General features: G+C 38.7%; 1 protein-coding gene across 1 annotated transcript in view; it reads left to right on the forward strand.

The window, feature by feature from the left end:
• Positions 1-637: 637 nt before the first annotated feature.
• The window catches only part of NDUFV2 (NADH:ubiquinone oxidoreductase core subunit V2), a 49651-nt gene continuing 22950 nt past the window's right edge, over positions 638-27338 (forward strand). The window contains exons 1-4 of the mRNA XM_090285804.1: positions 638-786; positions 22370-22435; positions 23867-23929; positions 24013-24129. Of these exons, the coding sequence (XP_090141930.1) occupies positions 736-786; positions 22370-22435; positions 23867-23929; positions 24013-24129 (297 nt within the window). The 5' untranslated portion in view covers positions 638-735. The remainder of the gene's footprint in view (positions 787-22369; positions 22436-23866; positions 23930-24012; positions 24130-27338) is intronic.

Here is a 27338-nt window from a genome sequence, read left to right on the forward strand (position 1 = left end):
CAAACATCAAGTAGGAAGATTTTTTTTATTATATAAAATTTTTAACATGTATGAAAGTACTGAGAATAGTAAGAACTACCACACAGCCTCAACAGTCAATCACTCTTGGCCAAAACTGTTCCATTTACAGCTCCCACTCCCCATTATTCTGAAGCAAACTCCAGATATCATATTATTTCACCGCAAAACAAGTCGGCACACATACTTAAAGCAAAAGAACGGAAACCAAGGCATCTGGGGGTGTATGTCATAGCTCGCTTGGTGGCAGCCTTCTGTATCTTCAATTCCATAACCCGTAAAATATGATTTATAGGGGGTTGAAACGGAGTTTTTTTTTTCTTTAAGTAACCACAATTAAAAAGTTATTAATCCTTAGAAGGCTCTCCAGAAGGGAATCTCACCCGATAAATCCAGGTCCTTGTTTCAATCCCGAAGAGCCCAAAGAGCCGCTCAAAGCCGCTTCCTTTCAAGGCCGAGACCCCACCAAAACCAGCAAGAACCGACCTTTCAGAGCCGGGACTGGCCCTCGCTCCTCCCCTCTTCCCGGGAAACATCCGCCCCTTGGGCCCCAGCATCCATCGCGCGCTTTCGCGCGCCCCCGCTGCCTTAGCACAGGGAGCGGCTTGCGGCTCCGTATGCGTCTGGCCTGGCTCGGGAGCGTGCACGCCGTGCGTCCCGGGCTTTCAGAGGATCCTTGCTTGGCACCGCGGGGAAAGACTAACAGTGTTGCCCGCCATGTTCTCCGCAGCACTCCGGGCCCGGGCGGCTGGCCTCACCGCCCAATGGGTAAGGAGGCTTGGAATGAGCCCCAGCACTGCCGCTGCCTTTTTCCCTCTCTCCTTGCCTCCTTTTATTGTGAGCCAACGAAAGCCCCGGGCTTTGGACAGGCCTATAGACGGCGGCAAGGACACTGCGGCCTTCGCCTTCTCCCCAGGGAGATTGCTCCATCTCCACCGCAGGCTGGGAGCTCCGAGGGAGGGTCGGCAAATTTAACTGCGGCGGGTGCGTGGCGTCCCTCACAGGACTGGGAAGTTTACACGTAGTTTTGTCAAGGAGAGGATGAAAAGGGGACGTCCCGTTCGGTGTTCTGTTTTATCCTGTTTCACTCTAGTGCCTGGGTCGGCCAGATCTGTTCCAATACCCGCTCTCCCAAAGGAGGCAACTTGCATGGCAAGTCTAGTGACCTTGTTGTTGTCAGGTTGCAGCGTTCTGGAGAGAACTCTGGAATTGTACACTCTGGCTTGATTATTTTATGAGCGTTTCCTTAGGCCAAGGGAAGGGCGACCACAGTTTCATTTACTGCATTTGTGCCTTGCGTATCAGAAAAGTTAGGTAAATAATCTTAAACTGTGTAAGAGAACAGCACCACAAATACAGCACAGCAGGGTTTTAAAGCTTGTCCCCCCCCACCCCCCGAGATTCAAGTATATCTCATTAGGCAAAGAAATTGAATCTCAGGTTGTAATACTCAAATTGACTTAACAATGCAGATTCTAGAAATGACGATTATAACTGCATTTACTGGAAAGAAGCCTTTTTGTCCTTGCAGTAAAATAGAAAGGTGGAGTCAGTTCTCAGGAGAAAGGAATATAGATAGTGCATAGTAGTCTAGAATAAGTTCAGTGCTTTAGAGTTATTCCTGAGTGTGGATGGTGACTTCACCGCCTTTTCTATCTTCGTGACTTTAGCTGTTATTTTTCTCGCTTAGTTTCCTCAGTTTTGCCCAGGTTAGTCTTCTAGTAAACGTTTGAGATCCTACTGTGGGTCATGCACATGTTATCCACATAACAATATGGATAACTAGATAACATTTGGTGACTGTCCCAGATGCTGTGCTGAATATTTAAATTCTAAATCTCGCTTATGAGGTTGGTACTGTTATTTCCTTATATTACATAATCAGATTTAGACAATCCCTGTTCTTGTGGAATTAATAGTCTTGTATAAGAGGAATTTTGGATTAAGGCCAATATACAGTGTAAAAATAAAGTACAGTGTTAGAGGTCATCCAATAAGGTCATCCAATTTGGTTTGAAGGTGGTATAAGATTTATTTATGGAGGCAATACTAACATATTGGGGAATGGGGTCAAATGGGTTGGGGAGGGGGCATTCTAGGTGGAAAAAATAACATGAGGAAAGACTTGGTAGCCAGCAAGAAAAAGCTTGATGGTATGAAAAGCCACAAGCAGTGTTGCTGGACTGCATTGCTGGAGATAAAGAGTTCCAAGATGAAACGAGGGAGGTGGGCTGGGCCCAGATCTTGGAGCTCATCTTGCATGCCATACTGGAAAATTTGACTTTCTCTTAGAGGCAGTGGAGAGTTAGTGAAAGGTATTAGAGGAGCAGAGGGACATGGTCAGGTTTCTGTATTTGGTAGATCACTGGATGAAACTGAAAGGTAGTATGGTTTGATAGGAACTAGAGGCAGGGTTACTAAATAGATTAGAGGCTCTTGGAGAACCCCAGGTGAGAGCTGATGAGTATCAGATCTTGTCTACTGGTAGAAAGGGTAGAATTAGAGTGCAAAGAGATTTAGTTTCTTCTGTTTTTGAGGGAAAAGGTTACAGGGTATAAATTGAAAGTAGTGTTAACAGTAAAAAAAAAAAAAAACAAAAAAACAATTAACCGGGTAGTCGAAGAACATTTTTATAAAGTTTCTGCGACTTTCTCTTTTTCCTTTTTCTTTCTTATTTTTTTAACAATCGTTACTGGTATGTAGTATATGCCCAATAAGTATTTGTTGAGTTGATGAATACATTGAATTTTTTGTTTATTTTTTCCAATTTTAATTGAGAAATAACTGACAGCACTAGAAGCTTAAAGTGTGTAGCATAATGGTTTGATTTACAGGTTTGTTTTTTTTTTTAATTGCAGAAGTAATACATTGTAGGAAAAACAATATTAAGAACGGCAAATAGAATAAGCTCAAAAAATGATAATCACCCATAGTCTCACCAACTTGAAAATTACGAAAATGTTTAACATTTTGATGTCTGCAATTAACAGACCTTACAGAATTTTAAAAAATCAGATGATATTGTTCACAGTTTTATAGCCTGTTTTATCCCACAGTACATTTTGATCAGCTTTCCTTACCAGTAAACATTTCTATACTGTCATTTTTAATGCTGCATAGCATTGCATTGTATGTTCCGTAACTTATATAACTAGGCCTTCCTTCTAACTTTTACAAATAGTGGGATGTCAGATGACCTAGGAAAAATCAGGAAAATTATGTATAAAGAGGTCCCTAATAACATTGCTTTCCTTAAAGAAACCATTTACATTTTCAAAGAAATTGCTTATTTTCTTATACTTTCTGTTTTATTAGCTAGCTGCCATTTTCTTCAGCCATGGGCTTTTTCAGCCCATCATTGCTTAAAAATTATCAAGAACTTAGTACTGTATCTAGAAGTACTGGAAGACACTAGTTGTGTGGCCTTGAGCATATATCTTAATTTCTTTGATCCTCATTTTTCTTTCTATAAAGTGCAGTAATACCTTATTGAGTGATTGTTAAGAATTGCTTAAAAATTATGAATTATGGATCAGTAGATACTCAAAATGGACTTACTTCTTTCTTTCAGTAACTGCCCATGACTTTCTGTAATGTTGGCATCACTGCACAGCTAATCACTGCCTCTCTCCCAAGCCACTAAGTTTAGTAGGGGTAACAGGGTTGTGGTAGCATTTTCAAGGATTGTGTTTTCAGATTTAGAATTTTTATGTTTCATTTTTATAGCTTCTCTATCATTTCAATCATTGATGATATTTTCCTTTATGTCCTTAAGCATGGTTGTAAGCAGCTTTGAAATAGTTTGGTAATCTCCATTGATTGGTTTTTTTTTCTTGGAAATGGGTTGTTTTTCTTTTCTTTCTTTCTTTTTTTCTTTTTTTGGTATGTTGAGTAATTTTGGATTGTATCCTGGACGCCGTGAACAGTATGTCATAGAGACTTTAGATTTTGTTAATTCCTCCAAAGAGTTGTTGTAGGCAGTTAACATAATTGAACTCAAACTACAATCCATCTCCCTTGTGAGCAGCTACTGAAATATTGGTTCAGTTCTAGCAGAGCTGCTTGGAATTGGTTTGGTGTCATCCACAGAATTTGGGGCATCTCCTCTTGCTCTTCTTTTTCTGGGATTTCCCACTTCCTCATATCTATGATGGTCCCAAACTCGCTGTGGTTCTTCAAGCCATTAAGGTTGAAGGTTTTCTCCTAGGGTTTTAGCTGCCCAGCACTGGATTGACTGCAGCCTGTCTTGAGGCTTGAAAGATGTAAGGAAAAAGAAATAACACTACATTGGCTTCTTCGAAGTATAGGCTCCCCTCCCGTGCCTGTGTGCATTTGGTTTTTCTCCAGCGCCTTTAGAAAGTTTTTTGTTCTTTTATTTATTAAAATATTTTTTCCAGAGTTTATAGTTGTTACTCAGTGGTTTGGACAGATAATATCTACTCAGTTAGATATTATCTATGGTGGCATTTTTCTTTCTAAATTCTAAGTTTTATAAAATGAAATGTTTTCTCATTCCACTGGATATTTTTAAACCTTATTTTGCAATGACCTATGGTATCTACATTTTGCTAAAAGACTAAGGGAGTTCTTAAAATTAAAAAACAAAAAGGCATTTGTATTAGTTTTCTATTGCTGCTATAACAGATTACCGCAAGTTTGGTGACATAACACAAATTTACTGTCTTATGATTCTGTAGATAACAACTGGTCTAAAAAATTAAGGTGTTGGTAAAGCTACATTTCTTTCTGGAGGCTCTAGGCGAGTATGTTTCCTTGGCTTTTCCAGCTTCTAGGAGCTGTCTTTATTCGTTTGGGTCATGGCCTCCCTCTCTCTTCAAAGCCAGCAAGGGCTAGCCAGGCTCTTAACAGCATGTCACGTCACGTCACGTCAAGTCACTTGGACCTTGTTTCCACCATTTGTCACATATCCTTCCCCGACTTTGCTCCCTCTTCCAAATTTTAAGGGCCCCTGTGATTACCTTGGGCTCTGATAATGCTTTAAGGTCAGCTGATTAGTGACCTTAATTCCATCTGCAACCAGTTTTCTTCTGTTGTGTATATTAACATATTCACAGCTTCCCAGAATTAGAACATGGGTATCTTTGGGACATCATTATTCTGCCTCCCACAGCCTTAAACAGTTCAGGAGAAAGAGAAAATGAACTCATTTTTAAAGTACATTCATTAAGTTTCAATAGGCTATTATTGGCACACTATAAGTTCAGATCTTTATATTAGAGGTTTGAACTCAGTCTCCATTTCAAAGATATAAGTAGTGAAACTTCCCTTCTCTTTGACTATTTAGTACCAGACCAGTACATTGCATAATAAATTATAGTTTCACTGACCATGTCAATCTGGTTTTCCATTGCGAAACTTTGACTTAACCACTTTTGGAGTCAGGTTCAGGAAGCATGTTATAAGTCAGTTGTAGGAAATTTCTTTCATTCAATAAATATTAAGCACCATGTTTATACACTTCTTGCTTTGCCTTGTCAGGGGGAAGGGAAAGCGACTTTATGTGTGGGGTATTTTGCCAGATGTTATCCCATTTTTTAAGTGAGACATCTGAAGATATCCAGGCAAATGCGCCCAGAATTACATAGTATGAGCCTAGACTGGGTTAGATTGCAAATCCCGTTTTGTTTTGTTTTTTAATTTTGAACTACTTTTCTGAAGTTGCTCAAGTTTACTGAGGGAGATTGGTATATGTGGTGAAGATTTAAATTTAATAGGTCCTATAAAGTGATTTCACTTTGCTTAGGAAATAGAGATGGTGGCTCAAGGGCGTGGTGAGAGAAGGAGGTTAACCTTGGTCATGATGGATAAGGGAGGTATAGGGTGACATAATGTAGGTATAGGAAGCTCTATGCAAGGACAGTGACGTGAGAGAGCATGGCAGTATAGACGAAGCATAACCTGTTGTGGAAGATGAGGCTGGAAAAGGTCCCAAAGGCCTTATATCTCATACCACAGAGTTTATATTTTATTCTGTAGGCAATGAACGATTTTAAGTAGGTGATAAGCATAATTAAATTGATCTCCACCACTGCTACCCCCTCCCCCCATTATAATTTTAGGACAAAATCTCTGGAGATGTGGAGAAAGATATTGGAAGTCAGAGGACCACTTAGAAGGTTACTGCACTAATCCAGGAGGGAAATGAAAAGTGTTTGAACTGGGGAGTCTCCAGAAACATGAAGTAGTAGGAAAAACAGAATTTAAAAATTATTTAGTTAGAATGAGTAAGACTTGGTGACTGACTAAATTGAGAGAGAGTTAACAGAGAGATAAGGCGACCCTGGAATTTTTTTCATGATCCTGGTTTAGGCCACTGTCTGTAATGACTATCTAATGTTGAATTACCATGGGGTTGAAAGAAGTAATATTGTTACATCCTTTTTTAAGCAAAGTGAGGTGGTAATTTTTTTTTAAAGCTGTCATGAATTGCAAATTGATATAGAGATAGGAAATAAAATTAATCATAATATAGCATTCTCTGCATAAAAAAGAGCTTTAATAGGTTTCCTTGGGGATCAGTATAATAGGCAAACTTAATTGGTAATTTCAGAAGTAAAAGGGTACAGAACCTACCTATTTGTAGAAGTATATGACAAATCTGTGAATTCTTTCTGTAAAGAAGCAGTTGTTTCAGATTAAACTGCAGAATTAAGTACCTATGATGACTAATAAATTTAACTTTACCAGGGTAATAAAAATATGCATCTTGGGAGAAATTTTGGAAAATTTCCCTATAAATTAAGGTTCTGAACCATGATTTGCAATCCAGAAAAGTGATCTTGTATTTACTAACATCAACTTAATGTGCTGCTGTAGTAAAATAAAGACATTATAATATTTATTGTAGAAATAGTAGTCAATAGTAGAACATGATTTTATCCTTGTCTAGTTAAATTGTTTTCTTCAGGTTCTAAGACCTGTTCCTGGAATGGCCCTTTATTCCAAAGGAAACTGAATTCAAATAGCCCATTAAGTAAAGATGTTAATTCAAACTTAATATCTTATTTCTTTTTTCTTTTTCTTTTTAAAATATATTTTACTGATTATGCTATTATAATTGTCACAATATTTTTCCCTTTGCCCTGGTACCTTCATTCCCTTCAGCAATTGGCCCCCTTAGTTCATGTCCATGGATCATGCATTTAAGTTCTTTGGCCTCTCCATTTCCTATATATACTCTTAACATCCCCCTGTCTATTTTGTGCCTGCCAATTTGTACTTCTTAATCCCTGCATCTTTTCACCCATTCTCTCCCTTCCCCTTCCCAACTGATAACCCTCCAAATGATCTCCATATCTGTGATTCTGTTCCCATTCTGCTTGTTAGCTTAGTTTATTTTTTAGATTCAATTGTTGATAGTTGTGAATTTATTGCCATTTTAATGTTCATAGTTTTGATCTTCTTTTCCTTATGTAATTTCCTTTAACATTTCATATATAATGACTCGGTGATGATGAACTACGTTAGTTTTACCTTGGCTCAGAAGCACTTTATCTGTTCTTCAATTCTAAATGATAGCTTTGCTGGATACAGTAATCTTGGTTGTAGGTCCTTGCTTTTCCTCACTTTGAATACTTCTTGCAGTCCCTTCTAGCCTACAAAGTTTCTTTTGAGAAATCAGCTGACAGTTTTATGGGAACTCCTTTGCAGGTAACTATCTGTTTTTCTCTTGCTGCTTTTAATTCTTTTTTTTTATCTTTAACTTTTGGCATTTTAATTATGATGTGTCTTGGTGCGGTCCTCTTTGTGTCCGTCTTGTTTGCGGCTCTTTGTGCTTCCTAGACTTGCATGTCTATTTCCTTCACCAAATTAGAAAAGTTTTCTTTCATTATTTTTTCAAATAAGTTTTTAATTTCTTGATCTTTTTGTTTTGGCAATGCTATGATTAAGATGTTGGTACATTTGAAGATGTTGGTACATACCCTGGCTGGTATGGCTCAGTGGATTGAGCGTCGGCCTGCGAGCTAAGTGTCGCTGGTTCGATCTTCCAGTCAGGGCACATCAGAGAAGGAAAACTCTAATTCCAAAAAACCTCCGCTGCCTTGCGGCATACCTCTTCAGGGGAAAGGCTAAGGGAGTAAACCCCGACAGAAAATCCGGAGCCGGAGTCCCTAAGGCGGTTTGACGTTGTAGTCAACACCGGCAACTCCTGCGGTGCACCTGAAGCCAAGCGGTATTGACTCCGTCTTTCCCTTGGATCCTTCAGCTGTGAAGAGAGGGGGGATCTGCTGCATGGGCAACAGCAGACCCTCCATATCACCCTGCCCAGGCTCTGTAGCTTCATCGCAAGATGTCGATTCAACACGGGAGGAGACAGATACCGTGTCACTCCCGAGTCGGACTGCACAGCCATTCTCGGCGGTGCAGATAGACTCTTAAGAAGCTACACCATCGTCTCTCGAGACGGACGGCTGCCGACGACGACATTTGAAGATGACCCAGAGGCTCCTTAGACTATCCTCATTTTTTAAAACTTTTTTTCTTCTTGCTGTTCTTGAATGCTGCTTTCTTCTTTATTTTCCAAACCATTTATTTGATTCTTGGTTTCATCCCCTCTACTGTTTGTTCCCTGTAGATTTTTCTTTAACTTAATGTAACCTTCATTCTGCCTGGGCCTTTCTTATGCTGTTGAAGTACCCAATGAGTGCCTTGAGCATCCTGATAACCAGTGTTTTGAACTCTGCATCAGAAAGTTTGCTTATTTCCATTTCATTTAGTTCTTTTTCTGGAGTTTTGTTCTCTTTTCATTTGGGCCATATTTCTTTGTCTCCTCATTTTGGCAGCTTCCCTGTGTTTGTTTCTGTGTATTAGGTAGAGCTGCTTGATGCCCTATTTTAGTATCGTGGCTTATTGTAGAAAAGCACACCTGTAAGTTGTATGGCATGGAGCCTTAGGTAATCACCAGGACGGGGCACCCCATGTTCACTGCTTTGTGGCCGTTTGGGGGAGGGCTTAAAGAGGGGACAATGCGCTTCCTAGCTTCTGGAGTTTTGCCTGGGAGGAAGCTGTCTCCTGGTACTCACCTTGTTGCTAGCCTCTTCAGTTTCTCTCCGTATGCCTCTGATGCCCTTCTAGCTGTTGCCCTGGTGCTGAATTCCATAGGGAATGAGTGTGTAAGTTTTAAGTCTGTTGCAGGCCCTTTAAGAGGAGTCCTCTGAGAATCCCACAATTCTTTCACTGCCCCAAACCCACTGGTTTTTACAGCCGGAAATTATGGGGACTTATCTTCCTGGCACTGTAACCTGGGGATGGGTGGTCTGGTCTTGTCTACGGCTGGGATCCCTCACTCTCAAGATATCCCTCCCAGTTTTTATCCACCACACGTGGATATGGGACTGCCTATTCCTCATCTCTGTGCTGCTCCACCTCTTCATGCTTTGCCACACATCTCCTCCCCTCCTACTTGTCTGGATGAATTTGGCTTCTTTAAGTCCTTGGTTGTCGGACTTCAATACAACTTGATTTTCTGAGAGTTCTGGGTGATATTTTTTGTAGTTTAGTTGTAATTTTTGCTGCAGTTGTGCAAGGAGCCGAGGCATGCTTACCTACGCCTCCATCTTGACCGGAAGTCCAATATCTTATTTCTTTATTAAAAGTGTCTGACATGGATATTATAATGAATGTGAAATAGGTGAAATTCTTAAAAATAACTCAAAACTGGACAGCTCTGAAGTGGTCATGTACTAACGATAAAAATGAGGGCTAATAATTATCAGTTTACCCTTATTTTGATTGTTTTTTTTGTTATATAAGCAAATTTTTTGAGGCCTTTATTATTTTAAAGAAGTCAGCTTCAACCATTGAAATTCATTTGCTCAGGTGCTATGCAATGTATATATTTAGATTTTCTGTAGGAACACAAAAGTGACATTTACTGTATATATATTTTTAAAAGTTACAAAAACAGTAAATAGCTTGATTCATATAAAGCATGTACATGTATCCTTGTCTGTCTTAAGTGGGAAAATAGTGAGCCAAAGGAGGCAGGCCTTTCATTTTTAATCTCTGCCTATATATGCATGCCTGGTTTTGTTCATTAAACTCCTTGGTGTCCTAGATCTACTCTGTTCTTTTAAAACAATGATTTTTAACCTTTTTCATCTCATGGCGCACATACACTAATTACTAAAATACCGTGGCAAACTAAAAATATATTTTTACTGATCGGACCAAAAAATCGGTACAATTTTGATTAATTTACAAAATAATAATAATAGTAATTACCATATTTTTCACACTATAAGATGCATCTGACCACAAGACGCACCTAAGTTTAGAGGAGAAAAATAGGAAAAAAGAATATTCTGAACCAAATGGTGACTAAAATATTTAATAAAGACTGTCATTAACAAATTGGGAGAGACTTTAAGACTCAAGTACTCTTCTGGTTTTCCAGAAACCCTAAGAACTCACCATTACTGGTGTCAGAATTTATGAAGCTCAGTTGCTCACAATCACTGATACTACTTTCTTCACTATCTTCATACTGACCAGATGCCCTGAGATTCAGCAGTAAAGTGGGACATTTAAGTGTCCCCAGGGGTTTCACGTGGGCCCATCTCTTCCTCTTCTAACAGCTGTCACCACCACTGACAGGTCAGGTAATACACATCATGGTCCGTGATGCAGTATTTGCTCCGTAAGATGTACAGACATTTCCCCACACTTTTGGGGAAAGAAAAAGTGCATCTATGGAGCAAAAATACAGTATCTACCGTTTTTGCTCCAAAGTGACTTTAAAATATCAAGAGCCTATAATTGTATTAAAGGATTTCTGGTACCAAGAATTAACCAATCAGATGCAACCTTATTATACAACATGACCAATTAGATGCAACTCTGTTATATGACCTGCATATTTATGGCTCAAGACAGGGCATTGATACTGAATGACTATTGTTGTGTTGGCTGTTGTCATTTCTTTTTTAAATTTGACAATCTGAGGGAAAAGAGGTCAGTGCCTCTTACTAAAGAGGTATTGCATGTTTTTTAAATTCTCGTAGCACACCAGTTGAAAATCAGTGTTCTAAAGCTCTGATAACATCAAATAGTTCCATTCAAGTGGCTAATTAAATTAGGTCATGACCTCTGTAGTCGTTAGTACTAAGATCTAATATGAGTTCTGCTCCTAGTGATGTGACCCTTGTTAGTGTTCATAGCTTGTTTAAATCTCTTTTCTAAATATAATACATTTCATGAAAGTTGAAAGGATTAAATAGTGTGTAAAAAGCTTAGTGCTTGACACACAGTACTTCTAATAGTTAATAATAGCTAACAGTAATATAGTACTGAGTATTTGCCAGGTAGCATATTAATCACTTTACATGGATTATCTCTCTTAAACCTCACAACAGTCCTATGAAGTATGTACTGTTATTCCAATTCCACAAATGAGGAAAGTGGCCCTGGAGCTGAGCTTTTAACCACTTTGCTGAATTGTCTCTGTGCACATAGGGTATTTATGGAATCTTAGATATATGACACATACCGATTTCTAAAGTATTAGAATGTGAAAGTGTGGTTTTTAGAAAGTGAAATTGACAGTTCTATTTGGTATTGATCCTTTTCAACATCACATACACCAAGAACAGGACAGTATTTTTTAAAATATGTTTTATTGATTATGCTGTTACAGTTGTCCCAATTTCTTTTCCCTCTTCTCCCCTCCACCCAGTGACGCCCCTTCCTTCTCTTGCCGCCCCCCCTTAGTCCATGCTCATTGGTTGTGCATATAGTTCTTTTCAACATCTTCCTGTCTACTCCACTTCCTCCTACTATGCTTCTTAATTCCTGCATCATCTCCCTCCCTTTCTCCCCTTTCCCCTCCCCGCTGACCTCCCCCCAATATGTTCCCCATACCTATAATTCTTTTCCCACTCTCGTTGCTTACTTTATTTGCCTTTGTTTCGGTTCCGTACCTTCTGTTGTTGGTTGTCGTGATACAGTTCTCATTTTAATGTTCATAGTTTTGATCTTCCTTCTTCTAAACAAGTCCCTTTAACATCTCATATACCAGTGGTTTGGATCTGATGAACTCCTTCAGTTTGACTTTGTCTTGGAAGCACTTTCTCTGCCCTTCTATTCTGAATGATAGCTTTGCTGGATAGAGTAATCGTGGCTGTAGGTTTTTGCTTTTCATTCCTTTGAATATTTCTTGCCAGTCCCTTCTTGCCTGCAGAGTCTCCTTTGGGAAATCAGCTGATAGTCTAATTGGGACCCCCTTTGTACATAATTCTCTTCTCTCTCGCTGCTTTTAAGATTCTCTCTTTATCCTTAATTTTTGACATTTTGATTATAATGTGTCTTGGTATCGTTCTCCCCGGGTCCAATTTATTTGGAACTCTCTGTGCTTCCTGGACCTGTAAATCTATTTCCTTCCCGAAGTTAGGGAAGTTCTGCTTCATTATTTTTTTTTTTCAGATTTAATGTGTTTTATTGATTAAAATATTACATTTGTGCCAATTTCCCTTCCCTCTGCTCCCCTCCACCCGGTAGCCCCCCTCCCTCCAGTTGTCCCCCCCTTTTAGATTATGTCCATTAGTTGTGCATACAGTTCCTCCCAACCTCTCTCCGTCTATTTCATTCCCTCCTACCATGATCCCCAATTCCTATATCATCTCCCTCCCTCTCCCAACTCCCCCTCCCTGTTGACCTCCCCCCAATATGCTTCCCGTACCCACAGTTCCTTTTCCACTCTCGTTGCCTGTTTAGTTTGCCTTTGTTTCATCTCCCTAGCTTCTGTTTTTTAAACCAGTCCCTTTAACATCTCATATAACAGTGGTTTGGATCTAATGAACTCTTTCAGTTTTATTTTGTCCTGGAAACACTTTCTCTGTCCTTCTATTCTGAATGACAATTTCGCTGGATAGAGTATTCGTGGCTGTAGGTTTTGGATTTTCATTCCTTTGAATATTTCTTGCCAGTCCCTTCTTGCCTGTAGGGTCTCCCTTGAGAAGTCAGCTGATAGTCTAATTGGGACCCCTTTGTACATAATTCTTTTCTTCTCTCTTGCTGCTTTTAAGATTCTCTCTTTATCTTTAATTTTTGACATTTTGATTATAATGTGTCTTGGAGTGGTTCTCCCTGGGTCCAGTCTCTTGGGAACTCTCCTTGCTTCCTGGACCTGCAAGTCTATTCCCTTCCCCAAGTCTGGGAAGTTCTCCTTTATTATATTTTCACTCAATTTTTCAAGTTCTAGTTCATCTTCCTCACTCTCTGGCAAACCAATGATTCTTATGTTGGGCCTTTTATAGCTGTCCCAGAGGTTTCTGATCCTCTCATTGTTGCTTCCCATTTCCTCTCTCTGCATTGGTTGACTGCTTGTTCCTTCTCCATATTCCAGTTCGTTGAAATGAACTCTGGATTTTTTTTTCCTCACCATCTGTCTCGTATGTGGTTTTGTTCCTTTCGTTATGAATGTTTTTCGCTTCTTTCTTATCTTTTTCCTGCTCTTTTGTAAATTCTGTAAGCCACCTGATAACAATGGCCCAGAACTGAGCCTCTGACAGGTTTCTTATCTGTTCATCTGTCAGGTTCTCTATCTGTTGCCTGGTGAGCTGTGCCACCGGGATTTCTATAGTTGTCTGCCTCATTTTGACAGATGCTTTTTGTTTTCTTGGGCCGGCTGTAGGGGGCAGTGCCTGTGTACGCGTCACAATTCAGCGACCGGCGCCTGTCCGCGACCTATTTCGCAGCCCTGTGGTGCTTTCTTTGGGGGCGGGGGTCCAAGATGGATTCACACAGTTATTCAGCTAGGAGACCGGGATCCGTCCTCCCGCCCCCCTGGGCCTCACTGTTCAAGGCGATGCGGTGGCTGCTTTCCCCAGCGCTGGGGTCGCGCACTGCCAGGGGCTTGACTGCCGCCGGGTTTTTTCGCCGCCCCGCCGCTGACCGCAAACAGCACTGCCCTCTTTAACTCTTACCTGCCCAAATGGCACCGCTGGTTTATAACTTCATATGTTGGGCTTCCGTGTAGTTTTATTTTCTGGAATTTCTAGTTATCCTTTGTTTTGAAGTAGTTGTATTCCTCTCTAGTTGTAGAGGGAGACCTAGCGTGTCCGTCTAAGCCTCCATCTTGGCCGGAAGTCTGCTTTATTATTTTTTCACATAATTTTTCAATTTCTAGTTCTCCAACTTCTGGCAGCCCTGTGATTCAGATGTTGGCCCGCTTATAGCTGTACCATAGGTATCTAAGCCTCTCCTCATTTTCCTCACTTTTCATTTCCTCTTTCTGCACTGGTTGACTGTTTGTTCCTTCCCTATGTTCTGATTTGTCGATTTGATCCCTGGTTGTCCTTCCCTCACCACTTGTTTTGTATGTGTTTTCATTCATTTCAGCAGGACTAACCTTCATTCATTCCCCATCTTGATTAAGTCCCACTGTTATTTCTGTAAGCTGTCTTGTAACTGTAGCTCTGAACTGAGCCTCAGAAAGATTATCTATCTGTATTTGCCTTCTGGTCAGCTGTGTGATTGGTATCCCTTATCTTTATCCCTGCCATCCCGACAGGTTTGTTTACCTTTCCTTCTTGGGCATGGCTGTCACACCTCCTATGCTATAGGGGGCGGAGCCCCATGCATTCGTCACTATGGGGCGACCCTTCTCACCACACTGTGGCACTTTGTGTGGGAGCAGGGGTCCAAGATGGATTCCTGCCGTTCACTCTCCGCTGAGAGAGACTGCCACCTCCTCCTCCATCCCCACACCCTCTGGACCTCACAGTCCGAGGCAATGGGGGTCTGCCTTCCCCAGCGTTGGAATCGCAAGCTGACGGGTATAGCCTGCAGCTGGGGGTGCTTCCCAGGCGCTTCTCGCTTCCCCTTAAATACGGGTGTCTGTGCTTATCACAGTCCTGCCGCTGCCACTGGCAGCATAGCTTGATCTCTCCACCCTGTCTTCGCCCCTCCTACCCATCTGGATGAGCACTACTTGTTTAAATGTTGGACTTCCATGTAGGTTTATTTTCTGGAACTTCTGGTTATTTCTGGTTTTGCAGTAGCTGTATTCCTTCTTAGTTGTGGAGGGAGACGGAGTGTGTCAGTCCAGGTCTCCATCTTGGCCAGAAGTCTAGGACAGTATTTTAAAGATTAGTTTGGTGACATTAGACATTAGGCAAGATGATTTGGATTGGTGAAATCAGCTAGAAAACTGTTAGAGTAACACACAGACCTGAAATAATGTCCTTTCGTGTATTTATTAGATTTTATTTACTTTTAGAGGGGAAGGGAGAAAGAGGGAGAGCAACATCAATGTATGGTTGTCTCTTGTGCGCCTCCAACTGGGGACCTGGCCTGCAACCCAGGCATGTGCCCTGACTGGGAATTGAACCAGCAACTCTTCAGTTCACAGGCCAGTGCTCAATCCACTGAGCCACACCAGCCAGGGCAGGACTTCTCAGTTTTAAAAATTGAAATGTGATACACATGCATAGCAATAATTCAAACAGTATGCATGGATATATATTGTAGTAAATATAAAATGTACGTTATATATTAGGAGTAAAGAATAAGGATAAAGGTAAATATGTTAATATATGTTGCATATATTATGAGTAAATTTCCCTCCCACTCCAGATCCTTGGTCCCTCTCTTTAGAAAAAGCTACTGTTAATTGTCTTCTTTTCTAATATCTATATTCATATTATTTACTCCTTTATTCTTTATATACTATTCTCTATATTATAATATTTTCTATATTTTAAAAAATCAGTACAGCACAGAGACTTTGGTATTTGTAGATTTGACCTTCTTGTCAAGAACTGTGACGGTTCTGAAGTTTTACTCTACTTGCAAGCAAAAAGTTAACCTGCCTCAGTTTCATGGATGCTAGCTAAGACTCTTGGGTCAGAGACAGAGGACTTTATTACTCAGAGCATCGCAGGCAGCATGAGCTTCATGTTCATGTTGGTTCCTCTTGACCTTCAAATTTCATGGGAGTGACATGGAGCAGCCCAGGTGAATGCTTTTTTTTTTTTTTTAACATTTTATTTATGTATTTATTTTTAGAGAGAAGGGGAGGGAGAGAAACATTGATATGCAAGAAAAACATCAATTGGCTGCCTCTTGCATGTCCCTAACTGGGGACCTGGCCTTCAACCCAGACATGTGTACTGACCAGGAATCAAACTGGGAAATTTAGGTTCACAGGCTGGCATTCAGCCCACTGAGCCACACCAGCCAGGGCCCATGTGAATGTTGTGCATCACCACTGAGGAGACAAACCACAGCTGCAAGAATATCTGCCCATTCTTTACCGCAGAGGAAGACATTTTCTACAAAAATCCTTGAAAAGATATTCTGAAACAAAAACTATTAGTGTTTAGTGCCTCTGCTCAGAAGATGTGCAGAAACCTGAGACCCATGGAAAATTGTTTATCAGCACTACTTCTTCCTCCTTTCCCACTTTAAGTAAAAAAGAAATTTATGTGTTAATTTCAGTAGAGAGGAAGGAGATGGTATTTTTCAGGCATTTAAAATTTCATGAGAAAAATCAGTCTTAAGTGGATATAAATAATAAATACTTCCAGCCAAGATGGAGGCCTAGTTTGACACACTCCGTCTTCCTCCACAACTAAGAAGTACTGCAACTACCACAAAACCAGAAATAACCAGAAGTTCCAGAAAATAAAGCTACGTGGAAGTCCAGTGTATGGAGTTATAAAGAAGTGGTGCTCGTCTGGACGAGTAGGAGGGGTGAAGCCGGGGTGGAGAGGTCAAGCTGTACTGGTGGCGGCAGCATTGGCGATGGCACTGGGACGGCAGTAAGCACCAACACCCATATTTAAGGGGAGGCGAGAAGCGCCTGGGGAGCACCCCCAGCTGCAGACCAGACCCGTCAGCTTGCAATTCTAATGACCGGGAAGGCTGACCCCCCCAGTGCCTTGGATTGTAGGCCCAGAGGGTGTGGGGATGGAGGAAGAAGCTTTCGGTCTCTCAGTGGAGAGTAAACGGCAAGAAATCCATCTTGTACCCCCGCCCCCATGCACAAAACGCCACAGCGTGGTCAGAAGGGTTGCCTGGTAGTGACGAATGCACGGGACTCCGCCCCCTATAGCGTAGGAGGTGTGACAGCCTTGTCCAGGAAGCGAAGGTAAACACAAACCTGTCAGGGTATCAGGGATCATGGTAGAGATCCCAATCACACAGCTGACCAGACAGCAAATATATAACGGTCCTGCAGATAGGAAATCTTTCTGAGGCACAGTTCAGAGCTTTGGTTATAAGAATGCTTACAGACCTTACAGCAGATCTTAAACAAGAAAGACAGGAAAGGAATGAAGGGTAGTCCTTCTGAAATGAATGAAAACACATACGAAACAAGTGGTGAGGGAAGGACAACCAGGGATCAAATCAACAAATCAGAACATAGGGAAGGAATAAACAGTCAACCAGTGCAGAAAGAGGAAACGAAAAGTGAGGAAAATGAGGAGAGGCTCAGATACCTATGGTACAGCTATAAGCAGGCCAACATCTGAATCATAGGGTTGCCAGAAGGTGAAGAAGAACTAGAAATTGCAGAATTATGTGAAAAAATAATGAAGCAGAACTTCCCTAATTTGGGGAAGGAAATAGACTTACAGGTCCAGGAAGCACAGAGAGTTCCAAATAAATTGGACCCATGGCGAACCACAGCAAGACACATTGTAATCCAAATGTCAAAAATTAAGAATAAAGAGGGAATCTTAAAAGCAGCAAGAGAGAAGAAGAGAATTACATACAAAGGGGTCCCCACAAGACTCTCAGCCAATTTCTCAAAAGAAACTCTGCAGGCAAGAAGGGACTGGCAAGAAATATTCAAAGGAATGAAAACCTACAACCACGAATACTCTATCCAGTGAAGCTGTCATTCAGAATAGAAGGGCGGAGAAAGTGCTTTCAGGACAAAGTCAAACTGAAGGAGTTCATCAGATTCAAACCACTGTTATATGAGATGTTAAAGAGACTTGTTTAGGAGAGGATCAAAACTATGAACATTAAAATGAAAACTGTATCACAACAACCAACAATAGAAGCTAGGGAACCAAAACAAAAGTAAACTAAGTAGGCAACGAGAGTGGGAAAAGAACTATAGGTATGGGGAACATATTGGGGGGAGGTCAGTGGGGAGGGGGAAGACGGGAAAGAAAGGGAGATGGTACAGGAATTAAGAAGCATAGTAGGAGGGAGTGGAGTAGACAGGAAGATGTTGAGAAGAACTATATGCACAACCAATGGGCATGGACTAAGAGTGGTGACAACTGGAGGGAGGGGGTCACTTGGTGAAGGGGGACAAAGGGAAAAGAAATTGGGACAACTGTAACAGCATAATCAATAAAGCATATTTAAAAATAATAAATACAAAATGTGCGAATGGGAGGAACTCAGTAATCTGTTCTTTTTATGTCTGTTGAGAGTGACTCTTGTTAGGGTCAATAAACAAAGCATGATTTTTTGGATTGTGGGGGCTTACAAAAAAAAGCAGTTTATTCTTTTAAATTTTATTTATTTTTTTATTGTTGTTACAGTTGTCCCCATTTTTCCCCCTTTGCCTTCCTCCACCCCGACCAACCCTTGCTCCCACAGTCACTCCCCACACTGTTGGCCATGTCTGTAGGTCATTCAACATATTCTTTGGCTAGTCCTGTTCCCCTTTTCCTACCATTATTCCACCCCCCCACCCTCCGACCACTGTCAGTCTGTTCTTTGTTTCCATGTCTATGGTTCTGTTTTGCTTGTTGGTTCATTTTGTTCATTAGATTCTTCTTATCAGTGAGATCATGTGGTATTTATCTTTCAACCACTGGCTTATTTCACTACTTGACCTAATAAGTGAATTTGGCAAAGTAGTGGGATATAAAGTCAATATTCAGAAATTGATGGCGTTTACGTACACCAACAATGAACTACTAGAAAGAGAAAGTAGGGGGTGGAAATCCCATTTACTATAGCAAGAAAAATAAAAGTACCTGGGAATAAATTTAACCAAGGAGGTGAAAAACCTGTACTTAAAACACAATAGAACATTGAAGAAAGAAAATGGGGAAGATACAAATAAATGGAAGCATATGCAATATCCATGGTTTGGAAGAATTAACATCATTAAAATGTCCATACTACCTGAAACAATCTATAGATTCAATGCAATCCCTATTAAAAAACCAATGACATATTTCACTGATCTAGAACAAAGTGGGATTTTAAATTATCTGTTTGATTCTTAAAAATTCAGTTGTTTAAATCTTTATTTTTTTGATCTGAAATATTTTATTCACGTGTCAGCTAAGCAGATGGGATAAAGCTTTAACAGGTTATATAGTGCTTTCAGAGACACTTCATTATTTGAACCTTAAAACACTCCAATAAGTAAATATCCTTGTTTTACAGGTACAGAAATTGAGGCTTAAAATAATTGTGATTTGTGCAAGGTTGCATGATAGTAAGTGGTATAGTGATGGGCTATATACAAATCTTTATAAAAATTTAATCTGAAACTCCATTTTTTTCCCTATAAGTTAGATGCTTTTTCCTAAGTGTTCTCAAACAGTAGTAGTCTTATCTTCAATGGTTTGCACTTTAAAACACTTTATTTTTGGATATAAGTGTCTCCATGTATGTAAGCTCATGTGCATGTACTGAATCACATGTCAGCCAAAGAATGCCTCAATAAATTTTCCAATATATAGCTCCATAGGCCCAAAGATCAATTTTCAAGACTATCTCTATTTTTTTTCTTTTAAATAAAGGTATGTGACAGAGCAATAAGGAAAGGATCAAATACCGAAGTGTTTTAGCTTTGAGATTGGTGGTATTTAATTTAATGTACAGGGAAATTGGAAGGAGAAATAGGATTAACAGTGGAGGTGATAAGCTTTGTTTTGTGCCCGATGAATATTTTCATGTGTTATTATTTTTCTATGTCATTATTTTTAGGAAATAGGATTTTTGTTGGAATTATTAATATTTATTTAGAACCTCTCTGCACAGGGCTTTTTATTTTTTAGTTGCTTGTATTTTGCTGTAACAGTCATTATATGAAACATTTTTATAGAAAACATTATATTCATTTTCTACTATTAAAAAAATATATATATACATATATATATTTATTTATTCCTAGGGAGGGGAGAACGGGGGAGAGAGAGAGGGAGAGAAACACTGATCAGTTGCTTTTTGCACGCCCACAACCACCGACTGGGAACTGGCCTGCAACCCAGGCATGTGCCCTGACCAGAAATCCAACGGGTGACCGACCGTTCGCTTTGCGGAATGATGCCCAGCCAACTGCTCCACACTGGTCAGGGCTTTTTATCTATTCTTTAGGATAAATTTCTAAAATTAAGATTATTAAATTTAAAGATAGAAACTTCCTTTTGTCTGTACATGATGTCAATTTGCTTTCCTAAAAGATTATCAATTTTTACCTAATGTGTAAGCATGCCCTCCATACACTCAACAGAATTGTTATCTTTTAAGAAAACTCTATTAATTTCATAGGTGAAAATGTTAACTCATTAACATTGCATGTTTTTAATTACTGGTAAATTTATTAACTTTGAATTTTGTGACATTTTTGTTCGTATTTACTCATTTTTCTCATGGCATTGTATGCATTCATGACCTCTAGCTGTTAACTTTTTGTTATCATATGTGTATTAAGGTTCTAGAGTCATCAGCATAGTTAATAGATGAAAACAGATAAGCTCAGTGGCAAAAGATCTGTAAAGAACATAGAACAGAACTTGGGGGCCGGGAGAATGAACAGACCTGAGTCCTGAAAACACATATCCTGGGAGAGTGGATAAAAAGCCAGCAAAGTAAGCAGAAAATGAGTTCAGAAGTTAAGAGAGGATAGGATACTTTTCCTACTCTTAAATTAATCCTTCCTTCCTTTATCATGAAATCCTTTGTTTTCTCTTAAGAATTCAGTTAAGGAATTCAGTGGTTACTATGTAAAAATTCTGCTTTGATTTAAAATATGTATATATACATATATATCATGTCTGAGATAAGATGGTTGTAGGTACTGTCTTCTAAATATTAGTTTCAGTTAATCTTTCAAAGCTTTATGTTGATGTTGTCATTATAGTATTATTTGGGAATTATGGCCTTAGTTTTATGTTTATCTCCGTCCAGGTTCTGAACAGGCAAATCGGGGTTATAGGCATAACCTTATATTTAATTCACAGATTAACCCTGAAGCAATTTGGGAGAAATTAAATAAAAGTGTAAGAACACATAAGCTGTCTTCTTGATATGTATTGCATTTTTAAAAAATTGTCATATATTTCAGACACAAAAGATATAATAAACACTTTCCACATGCTGCTTAAGAAAAAAACAAAACCTAAACAGTTGAAGGTTCCTGTGTACCACTAGTCAACTGACTTCTGCCCTTCCTCATTACCCTAACAGCAATACTTTTTACTCCCATATTTTATACCTATATCTCACATTCTGGACCTGGGTCTTGTCTTGTTAATTAAAGCAAATGCTCTATGTAAACTAACTTCTTTAACTGAAATATTATTTGGACCTAATTGTGACTGTGTTATATCACTGCCTTTTCTTCTCTGTTATGTTTACCTTCTTTGAATTGTCCAGCTCTTTGTCAGTTCCATGCTTGGTTTAATTCAGTGTCCTACCATCTATGATTAGTAAAACTCAGAAATCAGAGGGTTTCTGAACAATAGCTGAATTGCTTTTCGGAGGAGTAGGGGATGGAGAAGGTAGAAATGGTGGAACAAAAGAGCAAAGAGAAATAAAATGCAACAGAGAGGGAAGCCAAATGGATTTCTTCCAAAACATTTCAGTATGGTCAATCTGCATAACATCCGTTATAAGAAGCTTTCTGAAACTATTTGTATAGCAGAAGTTTCTAAACTAATAATGTAAAAAAATAAAAAGGAAGACACAGACTCATTTATACAGAGTATATGACTCATTCGTACAGAATGAAAATATGTTTATGAATGTCTGCACTAAATGAAAGCTGGCATCCAGCATGATTCAGACAAAAGTGAGAGGCAGTAAGTTAATGGTATATTAACTCTTCCAAATGTATGCCAACAGAGTGTTGTAGAAAGAATACACAATTCAAGATGTAGGTTTGATCCTGGTTCGTCTACTAACTGTTATGTGTGACCTTAAGCAAGTTAGTAACCTTACCTTTGGGTCTCCGTTTTTTTATACCTCCTAAAATAGAATGGGCAGGGTGTAGGGTGGTAGACCATATCTTTTAAGATCTTTTACTTCTGTAAGTTGATTCTATTGTTTTTAGTTATGGATCTTAAAGTATTTTGTTATGAAAAATTTCTTAAGGCTTGTGATTTACTAAATTTTCTTAAAATTTTAGGGAAGACATATAAGGAATTTGCACAAGACATCTGTGCAAAATGGAGCTGGAGGAGCCTTATTTGTGGTAAGTTATTACTTAGATTTCTTCACAATGAAAAGACTTGGAAATTTGGGTAAATCTATTATAATAATCCAAAATATTTTAAATAGCCATGTCTTTGGTATATCCTAGCCATTGTGGGAATTTAAATATAGTTCATTGAATTCACTACTTTTCAAAAGATGTGTGGTTCTCAAGTTTAAGTTGGTACCAGGACAACTATGGGAATAATAATTTAGATTATTATTTGGTGAAATTACTGTGAGTGAGCCCTAACCCATTTTCACACTTTGTGTTCTTAAAACTCAGTTGTTGGCTCATTGAAGATTCTGAGGCTATAACTTGGGGAATCCCAAAATGGCACTAATTTGAAACTTGTCGAATTTAGTAAGAGAGTGAATACACTGGCAGTTGGCTTTTATATTTTTGGTTTCAAAGGTTTAACTACAGATAAAGGTCAATGAACTCCCACCTTAATTGCACAATTCAGAAGGGATAAGGTAATTTATCCCCCATCTCTGACAAAGGTACAGTTTTCAGGTATTAATCTGGTATTGTCTAAAGGCAATTTACTGGACTTGTATGATTTAGAGTTAGTGGTACAGTTTTGTAAACTGAGTTATTTCCAGGGTGAATCTTAATGTTAGTTGGCATACTACTGATAAGTAGATTCCTGCTTAGTATTTTATCATCTTTGTCTAAAAACATCAAGTATGCCACATGTTTGAGATCATTTTCCAAAGTTTTCATTTTTCCTCTTTTATGTCCTTGAAGAAAAACTGAGAGTTAACATATTAAGAGATTCAGTTCTGTGTTCACCTTGCATACAAAACATTAATCAATGTAAGTGTTAATCTCAGTGTGACTCATTTGATTTTCTGTTGACATGCCATTTCTTGTCAGTTTTTAAAGAGGATTTGCTCTTTATGGAGAAAAAAAATAAAGCTTCTTGCTGGAAAATTAGCTGTTGACTAGTCTCTGTTATGTGGGAAAGAGATGGTGCTTTTGTGCCTTCCTTAAAGTAGTGAGTTCGTTTGACAGTTTGATACACTGTCTTTTGGAAAAATGCATGTATGTTCACACTCCAAATTCTGTCTTCATAAGGCTTCCAATAATTAGTAATGTTTTGTCACTACATTAGAAGATTCCTCTAATTAAAAGTTGGAGAATCCTTTGTTTCTTTTGGTCCTAAAGCTACTTCTCTTAAACATTAAATAATGATTACTAAAATTTTCTAAAATTTTGAATTCTGCTAACATTACTTTGGTAATCATACTCATCACATGTGTATTTAATAACTGATTTAGCCATCTTTTTGATGCAAGGATAGATTGATTTGTATCATGTTGAAAATGAAGTGAAGTAATTAAATGACCAGTAACAGTGATATGCAAAGTTATTCACACTTTTGAGGAATTTTGATCATTTTAGAATATATATTTTCCTTTTGTATAGCACAGAGATACGCCTGAGAATAACCCAGATACTCCATTTGATTTCACACCAGAGAACTATAAGGTATGATGAAATTAACATTATAATTTACAAAATATGTAGTATGTCCCAGGTGTATAAAAACAGGTGCTTTTTCTTTGATACAGAGAATAGAAGCAATTGTAAAAAACTATCCAGAAGGGCATAAAGCAGCAGCTGTGCTTCCAGTCCTGGATTTAGCCCAAAGACAGAATGGATGGTTGCCCATCTCGGCTATGAACAAGGTACTGAATTTATTTTTGCGTTAGCTCAAAAAGAGGTGAGATTGTGTATGGTAACTCCCATGTGTAGAAATTCCTCTGACAGTCATTAATGTCAAAATATAAGAGTTCGAAGACCTTTAATCATTTATGTTTCCTCAAATTACATTTGTGTTTTTGTTTGTTCCCTTAGTAATGCAGAGAACCGAAAAGGTAGAATTTTTATTTATTATTTATTATTTATGCTATTAAAGATTTCCCATTTCTCCCCCTTCTCCTTCCCCCACCCAGCCCACTCCAACGTCCATAGTCAATCCCCATACCATTGTCCATGTCCATGGGTCCTTCATGTATGTTCTTTGACTAATCCCTTCACCATCTGTCAGTCAATCCACCTCCCCTCTCCCCTCTTACAGCTATCAAGTCTGTTCCATGATTCCATGCCTCTGGTTCTGTTTTGTCATTAGTTTATTTTGTTATTAGATTCCTCTTATATGTGAGATCGTATGATATTTGTTTTACACCAACTGATTTATTTCACCTAGCATAATAGTCTCCAGATCCATCCAGGCTGTGTAGTATTCCATTGTGTAAGTGTAGCACAGTTTTTTGATCCACTCATCTACTGATGGGCACTTGGGCTATTTCCCAATCTTGGCTATTGTAAATAGTGCTGCTATGAACATAAATTCTGCATAAATTCTTTTGAATTGGTGATTTGGGACTCTTAGTGTATATTCCCAGCAGTGGAATTGCTGGGTCTAAAGACAGTTCCATTTTTAATCTTTCAAGGAAACTTCGTACATTTTTTCCACAGTGGCTGCACCAGTTTGCATTCCCACGAACAGTGCACTAGGGTTCCCTTTTCTCCACATTCTCACCATCGCTTGTTGTTTGTTGATTTATTGATGATAGTCATTCTGGCAGGTGTGAGGTGATAACTCATTGTGCTTTTAATTTGCATTCACTCTGATGGCTAGTGATGTTGAGCATCTTTTCATATGTCTATGGGCCAGCTGTATGTCCTGTTTGGAGAAGTACCTATTCAGGTCCTTTGCCCATTTTTTTTCTTAAATATTTTATTTATTTTTAGAAAGAGGGGAAGAGAGGGAGAGAAATAATCAGTGTGTGGTTGCCTCTTGCATGCCCCCTACTGGGGACCTGGTCCGCAACCCAGGTATGTGCCCTGACTGGGAATCCGCTTGGTGACAGTTTAGTTCACACGCTGGTGCTCAGTCCACTAAGGCACACTAGCCAGGGCCCTTTGCCCATTTTTTAATTAGATTGCTTCTTCCTGGTGTTGAGTCATATGAGTTCTTTATGTTTTGGAGATCAAACCCTAGTCTGCTATATTGTTGGCAAATATGTTCTTCCATACAGTTTCCTTTTCATTTTGTTTATGATTTCTTTAGCTCTGCAGAAGCTTTTTAATTTGATGTAGTCCCATTTGTTTATTTTTTCCTTTAATTCCTTTGCCCTAGGAGATATATTGGCAAAAATATTGCTACGTGAGCTATCTGAAATTTTACTGCCTATGTTTTCCACTAGGATTTTTATGGTATCCTGACTTACACTTAAATCTTTTATCCATATTGAGTTTATTCTGGTGTGTGGTGTAAGTTGGTGGTATAGTTTCATTTTTTTGCACGTACTAGTCCAGTTCTCCCAGCACCATTTGTTGAAGAATGATCTTTACTCCATTGTATGTTCGTGCGCCTTTGTAAATTGACCATAAAGACATGGGTTTATTTCTGGGCTGTCTGTTCTCTTCCATTGATCTATGTTGAAAAGGTAGAGTTTTAAATCATTTCAGGAAATAGGAAAGGCATTATAGTGAGGTTTTCTTTTTTTACCCCTTTCTGAGAGAAATGACCACAATAAAGAGAAAAAATTCCAAATGTGTATATAGTCATACCTCAGTACTCATTGGCTTCAGAACTTGTCAAACCTTGTACTTGTTGCATTTTGACAAGAAAAAAATGTTTCAGCACTCAACTCTTGCTCCGGACTCATCACACTTGCTAGAACTTGTATGAGTCACAATGCCGCTCCGGAAGAGAAAATGCTTCATTGTTTGGTACTAGTTGATTTCAGCACTTGTCACGACTTCGAAAACGAATAACGGCTAGTGCTGAGGTACCCCTGCCGTTTGCTGTCAGAATATTCTGAAAATTAATGTACTATTTAAACACTAGAAAAAAAAGGATCTGCTCGTAGCTAAAGGATCTGCTTATAGCCAAGGGTGAAACTTTTTATTAGTTTATCTTTGGCAACAAGTTTTAACAAAAATCTAATACATAAAACATGGTATACAACACTTGATTGTAGCACCTCAGTATCGAATCAGCAACCTACAGAAATACTATGGATGACCAATTTAAGTAAAGTTAGTCTATTCATACATATTTAAAATTCATTTTTTTACTAATATTTTCATCACTAATCCAATATCAAGTTTACTCATTCTATTAATATAACTACATTTGTGTGGTATTATGTTATAGTGTATAGTTTACAAAGTGCTATACAAAACCATATATTATTTGATTCTTATGAGAATCACAAAACTAATAAACCAGTGTGATGTAATGGAAAAATATATTTGACTTTGAGCTAAGAAGTCTGCTTTTTCTCTGGACACACTACCTCATCTGCAATGAAGATCTTTTCCAAGTGTTATGTTACAATTTCCAAGTCATAAGGGCTGGGAACTATTTTCAATTCAATGTGTTTTCTATTTTACTGACTCTTGCAGAGATTATGCCCTGCTTCATTCTTCTTTTTCACTTTCTAAATTTTGTTTGGTCTATTAAGCTAGGCCATTATCATCTTTCTTGGAGAATGGGAATGTCCTCAATTTGTCTAATGGAATCTCAAATGCAGAGTAGATTTAATTCATTGATCTCTTACTTTCTTTGCATAGTACCCTAACCCTGTTGTGGATCCCTACTTTTTTTGTTTGTTTTTTAACTATGAAAAAGTGCTATAAAGCAAGCGTGGTTGATACTATACTTAGTAAACAAAGATAAGTTTTTAAATTTTCAGTCATTTCTTTAGGGTTACACATTGTTTTCCATATTATAATAGCTTTCTAAATAATTATTGAGGTATGTTTTTAAATTATAGATACTTTTTGCACAAATTTGTTTTTAATAATGACAAGCATGTTGGAAGTCTTGCTGAGTTTAGCAGAGCAAAATAATATAAATGAGAAACTTAATATGAGAACATTT

The sequence above is a fragment of the Furipterus horrens genome, unplaced genomic scaffold (genome assembly GCF_987537825.1).
Source record: "Furipterus horrens unplaced genomic scaffold, mFurHor1.1.pri manual_scaffold_8, whole genome shotgun sequence".
Classification (NCBI taxonomy): Eukaryota; Metazoa; Chordata; class Mammalia; order Chiroptera; family Furipteridae; genus Furipterus; species Furipterus horrens.